Genomic DNA, 6,734 nt, shown 5'->3' on the forward strand with positions numbered 1-6,734 from the left:
GAGGGGGGGAGTGTAAGGTTGCATTTTTTATTTCTTTTTTGCATTCCCTTTCTGTTTTTCCTTCAAGAAATGGTCTCTTTATTTTTTATTATTGGGGGGGGGGGAGATATGAAGGGAAAGAACAGGAACAGAATTCTTGTTTTGAATTCAAAGTATTTAAAGTAGGCCATGTCTCTCAGCTTCTTCTTCTTTTCTGATATACTTAAAGCAAAACGTCAAAGTTGATTTGGAGGTCCAAGCTTAGCCAAAACATCTGAAGGAACTGGTGTGTGTGTGTGTGGAAATCTCATGGAGGGTTCTGCAAATTCTAGGAGAGTTGTGAGAATTCCAACAGAAGTGATTGCAGGTGTCAAAGCACAAGCCTTAAGCACAAACCTTGCTGTTCAAAGTTGGTGTTAATTCTTTATTAGTAAAAGAATTACTAATTACACAAAATCGGCTGAGCGTCAGGTCTAATGAGCACAGCAGTCCATCCTTGGTAGTTGTTACCCCATGAATCAGTTGCCAAGAAAGTCCCCACCTCCTAACAAGCTTCTAAGTGTGCTCTTCTTCAGGGCTTTCCCCAAGCAATCTGAGACTTGACCTAGGTGTGCATCTCTGCTCTTTTCATGCCTCTTCTGGTTCTGGGAGACAAGTGGGGAGGGGAGCTTGACACAGCGAGGGGGGGCACCCATGACTCATCACAAGCATGATTCATCTCTGCCTCTTGGCTTCCCTCCTGACACTCATCTCCTTCAGCTTCTGCCTCTGATTGTGGACTTCTCTCTATCTTTGTGTTTTCTCCGATAGCTCCTCCCACCATTCCTCTGTTCCCAACCAATCCATGACAGCTGGTGTGAGCACATTGTGCTGAGCATGCTAAGCCACTTTGAGTGTTTAATTGGAATACTAAGTCTATTTTAAGAGGAACAGGAGGGCAATCATCACTCAATCCTTTTGTTTCTTTACTGGGACCTACCAACAAAAAAAAGTGCTCCTACATTCTGATCACTGGCGTTGTGCCAAAAACAATTCCCACATTTTTTTAAAAAAAAGCCTTCGTTAATTCATAAGAAAAGAAATGGCATTTGAAAATTATACAAGTAGAAAGAAAATGTTTTGTGAAATCCTCAAGGGTGGGGTTATTGTAGTTATTGTTGCAGGATTATTGTTGCAGTCACCTTTAATTCTGAGGACTTTCTTTCTTTCTTTCTCCATATTGTCCCATCACTGTGGCCTTCCTAGGTGCCCACACTTCAGTTAAAGCCTACAGGAAACCATCAATAGGTTTGTTCCTCGCATGGAGCTTTACAGTTGAGGCAGTGCTGGGCAGCTAGGGAGGCTGCAAAGTGCTGCAGAAATGTTTTCTGGAAACGAGAACACATATGCCACCCTTGGCCACCTTGTAACTGCTAAAGTAATCTCAGAAACCCACACTCACCAAAGAAATTCTCAAGTGCCTAGAGAATGAGGCAAGAAACTTGAAGTTCATTTCACAGGGTGGCAGGGAAATGACTATCAAGAAATTAGAAGACAAATTCCAGCACAGCACATCTGATAGTGCTATGCATGGTTGTCAGGGAACTGACATCGGAGCGAGAGGCGAAGGGGAGGCTCCCAGATGATGCTGGCGAAGGACCCAGCAGCAGGGGGAGAAACAGCTCAGTAGAGGGGGAAGCCAATCAGCGCAACACCGGGGATAAAGGGAGGCAGACGGGGGAAGTGGAGAGAGGGCTCCAGGACTCTTCACTGGACATCAGTGAGGAGAGCCCAGGTCCTCCGCTACCCACGCCTTCCCTGCGCAGAAGACTCCCGCGCAGTGAGAGGAGGAGGAGACTGGGTGTCAAACAACTTTTATGTTGGAAGAGGTTCAAGAAACGGCCACTGACGGATTCTGCCAGTGACTGAGACAGCCACGATGAGAAGGGGCTGTGCAGTCAGAAAGTTTTAACAAGGCAAATTAGCCGAGAAAGGCACCAGTTTACGCACGAGTAACTCATACCCATTAGAATGGTGTCCACCATGGTCACTCCACTGCTGGATGTCTGCAGATAAACTCAGCATGCAGTGGGCAATGGCACTTGAAATCAGCTGTCTTCAACTTTTGTTCAGTGACTGCCACCCCTCTTTTGTTCTGCCTCCATGGTCAGAAGCAATAATGCCTCTGAACAGGAAATGGCAGCTTATACTTCTCAGCCTTTTGACTAAGATCAAGGATGTGTACCACCATCCTCTTATCGTGGCAAGCAAGAGACATCATCACTATTCCTGCATTACAAGGTGTTGTACTGGAGGGCCCTTTGGATACCTCTATAATTCTATGATTCTAGGACAAGGACACATTTCAGCCAAGTAAAAACTCAAGAGGGTTGCAAAAGAGGGACAGAAAGACGAGAGACTTGGAAGGGTGTATGGATTGAGGGGATTCCCAAGGGGCAGAGAGAGAGGCTTGGAGGGCCACATTTGGCCTCTGGGTCTGAGGATCCCCTGCAGAGAGTTCGGGGCCAATGGGAGATCCTTGAAAAGCCACCTTTGACTCTCAGGCCTGAAGCTTTAGAATTACTCTGCCTTAGTGATGAATATAGGATGCTTATCCATTTAAAGATTTAGGAATCTCCCTTTTTGTCTTTTGAAAATTTCTAAATAAAAAGGTATGGGACAAACAGCCATATTTTAAAAACAGAAGTGTGCAAGCTTTATTCATCTTGATGTAGGTTTGGTACTACAAGCCAACTTCAACCCTTCTTAGCTCATCCTTGCAAAACACAAAAACAAAACATACAGCATGAAAAACAATAAGATGATTGCGCAGTCAGAGTTCTGGGTGAAGAAGAGATGGAGAGGCACCAGGGTGACGATGGAACCAAGCATCTCAAGCATTCTCTCCGTACGGATTTTCTTTTGCTGGCCCAAGTTGTACCACGTGTTGACGATCAAGGTCTGAAAGGAGATGGACACCAGTGGGAGGAAAAGGATCAAGGAGAGGATGACAACAGTTTGCGTGTTGAACCCCAGGCCGAAGAAGAACAGCAGTTGGCACAGCAGGGGCCACAGGACGATAGAGGTGACAGCCGATATAAGCGAAGACAGGGATGGTTGGTGACTTCTGTGCCAGCTTGGAGAGAGGAGAAGGAGGACCCAGTCAACACCAATGCCCACAATGAAATGCATGCAGCTGCACTGGGTGTATAAAAGCAAGTAGGCCAGAGAGAGGAACAATTTCTCAAAGGCGTCGCAGGAATGAAAAATATAATTAATGAAAGCCAGCAGAAAGGAACTGCACAAAAATAGAAAGATGCCACAGTTGGCGATGGCGAAGTTCCAGATGTAGGCATTCCAGGAATTCCTCTTGATATAGAAAAGGAGATAGGAGAAAATGGCAACATTTCCCAAAATCCCAAGCACAAAGAAGGAGACAATGAAACGTGCAAATATACGGTCTCTCAGCACACACATTAGGAAGTCCATGATATAGTTAGACTGGATCTGATGCGGAACATTAAAAAATGTCCTGGAGAGGATGGTTGTGATGTTGAGATCGCCTTCTTTGAGATACATGTCTCTTCCAAGCACAGTCTTGTTAGCTGAAGGAAGAAGGGAGTCTTCCTATGGATAGAAGTCACAACAGGTGTAAGGAACTGAATTTTCAATGTGGCAGTACCTACTGGAACTCCCTGCCCAGTGATATTAGGCAGGCGTCTTCCCTTCACTGTTTTCAACAACCCGGCCCAGATATGTAAAGTTTCCTGTTGATTTCAAGCCAACTTGCTTTTAACTTCTGACTTTTGTCAATAATTTTAATGTGAGTTCTATATCTTATGGAAACCCATTAGAGGTTTTTTTCAATTAATAGAGCAATCCCATCCACAAGAAGCTGGCATAAAGCAAGCCTGGAGTAAGTTAAACTGGCGTTAAGTTAGAAGAGATCCAAGCCCTGTTCAGTAGTGGAACTGCTGCTCTGCTTAATCCTGGGAGAGGGAAATAAAATCTTTAAAATAAGGTTCTATGCCCAGTGGTCCAGTAATGTGGCTGAGCTGAATGGGCTTAGGACTAAGTCTGAGTCCCCCACCCCAAAGTCCTGCCCCTGACACTCCCCCAGAGCACCCTTAATGGGGACTTACTTCAATCATCACCACAGCCACCACAAGTTTCAGAAACATTGGGCATCAAAATGTAGGCAATGCCCTGTGTACCTTCAGGCTTCCCTTCCCTTCCTTGGCAGAGACAAAGGTGATTCAATTACCAGGTGCAGGAAGGTGTAAGACCTTGGTAAAGAGCTGCCCTGTGCAAGGCCAAAAATTGATACACACACACACACACACACACCATCCCAAGCCAGCTTCCCAAAGCTGGGTAAGGGAGGTGCCACTCTTTGGGAAGAGGCTGAAATATCTTAGAAATGAATTTTCTGTTTGTTTGTTTTTAGATTTCCCTTTTCAGGCTCCCTTCAAACTATTGGAGAACTTCAGCACACACAAACACTTCTGGGAATATTTGCTGAAATGCCTCTGCCTGAACCATGCCACTAAATCAGGCAGGAACCACTCTCTACTCACATTTCTTGCTGAAACTGAAGAAACTGGGCCAGCTTTGGTAAGATGGATGAGGCCCCAGAATATCAGCCAGGGGAGGAACAACATCTCTCCCTCTTTTCTTCCTAGTGAGGAAAGAGAAACGAACACTGGGAACTGGCATGCTGCACATCTGTTTTGTTCTATTATATCTACCCATGTACTAGTTTACTATTCACTTATTTAAATCTAGCTTCCCCTGCAAGGAACTTGAGAAGATGCGAAAAAGTTCCTCTTCCTTTTTTTATCATCACAATTGTCAACAACCCCATCAGGTGGGGTGGGCTGGGAGAAGAAAATGGGTCCGAGGTCACCCAGGGAGCCCCTTGGCAGAGTAGGGATTAGAACTCAGGTCTCCCAGGCTGTAGTCCAGTGCTCTAACCATTACACCACACTGGCTCCCATATTTGGTTTGTGGCTCCCTTGACTATGCGATACAGATGTCCTCCGGTTGCCAACCCCCCCCACACACACATTTTGTACACCTGTCAAGGAACTGTCCAGCTCATTTGCCACAGAGCTTTGGCATGCCGTCTGGAGCCATGGAGAACCAGCATGGTGGGCTTCACATAATGGTCAACAGCTTGAACCAGCACTGTGATGTAACATTCACAAATGGAGATGTGCATTTAAATGTATGTCTGATGTTGTAGATGAGCTGCATTTCAGAGCAGCTGACCCATCATAATTGGCTCCGCATGAAAGAACCTCCAAAAACCTTTAAAGGGATCCTTCAGTTCTCCAGAACACATCTTGAAAACCACTACTCCAGAATAAGGAAGCCACCTTTGGCATAAGGGGGGTTCCTCCCTCTGTGTGTAAGTGCTTCCCCAAAAGATTTCTCTATATTGCATCAGTAATAATCTGCTCTGCTGAAAGACCAACTCCATCAGGCTCCTTCCATTCCAAGATGGGTGTAGAAAGGGAGCATGTATATGAATAGGAAACCCAACGAGGTCATTATACAGTGAATATAAAAGAACACAAAGTAACCTACCTAACCACAAACCACAGAGAATGGTTTCAGTTTCCTTCTGAAAGCTGGAGAAGTCTAATTCACAGTCTCTTCCATCCAATCTACCAGTTTTGATGTTCTGGCTCCCTTTTGACTTTTCTCTGTGAAGTCTTCTTCTTCTTCCTTCTTATGCTTCCTTGGTCCTCTCCCAAGCTGCTGCTGCTGCTGCTCTAACTGCCACCAACTGTTTCTCTCACTTTGATCCTTCCCCACATTCTACACTTTTCCAGACATTCTATTCTATTCCCTCTGGGAACAGAATAGGCACTACATACTTCTGTCCCTATCCCTATAAGTCAGCGGTTCTCAACCTGTAGGTCCCCAGATGTTGTTGGACTACAACTCACATCATCCCTGACCTCTGGCCTTGCTAGCTAGGGGTGGTGGGAATTTTAGTTCAACAACATCTGGGGACCCAAGGTTGAGAAAGGCTGCTATAAGTGTATGTGTTCCCATATAATCCATTTCACACCCTTTCCCAATAAAGTTCCTTCATTAATCTCCAATGACAAGTGATTTTATTGGATGCCTCAGATGACCTATGCCTTTGCAGGTTCATTTCTGACTCCAGAGGTCTTCACATGTTATGTGCACATGGTACAATCTATCTCATAAACACTTGTACATGTGTAGAGACAGCTTGTATCTGTGTTTAGTGCAATGTGTGACCAACTCATCTGACTGAAGACAGAGCTGTAGCTATGGGGTGCGGTGGGGGCTAGCCTGGTTTTTCTGCCCTGGGTGAAATGTCCAGAGGGGCACCATTGAGACACCCAGATTCCGTGTGTGTGTGTGTGCAAATGCAAATGGAATGTGCCAAACTGGGTTTTTGACCAAGGTGAACTAAAGTCTAGTTTTGCCCCTGCTGAAGGCTAGCCATATGTCATTATGGGGCTTTTTAAATAATGGTTTCCATTTAATAAAGCAGATTGAAATGTATCATGCTACCAGATCAGTAATCCTCAAATATAGCAGCCCTGAGGCAGAGCAGAAGGTTTTGCTTCCTGCTCCATCCCATGTGCCTCTGCTGACACACAAGCCCAAATCTTGCCCCACAAAGAGAATCCTCTATCACCACAGTCTCAGTCAATCGACCATGACGCCTTGCAGGAAACCTGTGACACTTTCCCCATAGAAGTCCCTCATAGTTAAAATACTTTGGCCTAGAA

At 45.3% G+C, this 6,734-nt stretch overlaps 1 protein-coding gene across 3 annotated transcripts; it reads right to left on the reverse strand.

Moving 5' to 3' along the window:
* Nucleotides 1-2,650: 2,650 nt before the first annotated feature.
* On the reverse strand, nt 2,651-5,770 carry LOC309539745 (uncharacterized protein). 3 transcript variants are annotated; one of them, XM_082236097.1, is made up of 3 exons: nt 5,632-5,770; nt 4,536-4,636; nt 2,651-3,585 (listed from the first exon to the last, which is right to left on the reverse strand). In XM_082236097.1, exons 2-3 carry the CDS (start codon nt 4,617-4,619, stop codon nt 2,725-2,727), a joined length of 945 nt encoding a protein of 314 aa, XP_082092223.1. In that variant the 5' UTR covers nt 4,620-4,636; nt 5,632-5,770; the 3' UTR covers nt 2,651-2,724. The 3 variants fall into 3 exon arrangements, with proteins under 3 accessions (XP_082092223.1, XP_082092225.1, XP_082092224.1); XM_082236099.1 differs by having other exon boundaries at nt 4,536-4,632; nt 5,548-5,747; XM_082236098.1 differs by having other exon boundaries at nt 5,548-5,747.
* Nucleotides 5,771-6,734: the final 964 nt, after the last annotated feature.

This window comes from Podarcis vaucheri, assembly GCF_965113315.1.
Source record: "Podarcis vaucheri genome assembly, chromosome: 8".
Classification (NCBI taxonomy): Eukaryota; Metazoa; Chordata; class Lepidosauria; order Squamata; family Lacertidae; genus Podarcis; species Podarcis vaucheri.

Excerpts from the sequence above, each read along its gene's own strand:
- LOC309539745 (XM_082236097.1), bottom strand. The coding sequence starts at position 4,619 with ATGTTGTTCCTCCCCTGGCTGATATTCTGGGGCCTCATCCATCTTACC. Across the intron at positions 3,586-4,535 it reads CTTCAGTTTCAGCAAGAAAT|GAAGACTCCCTTCTTCCTTC; the intron begins GTGAGTAGAGAG and ends TTCTATCCATAG.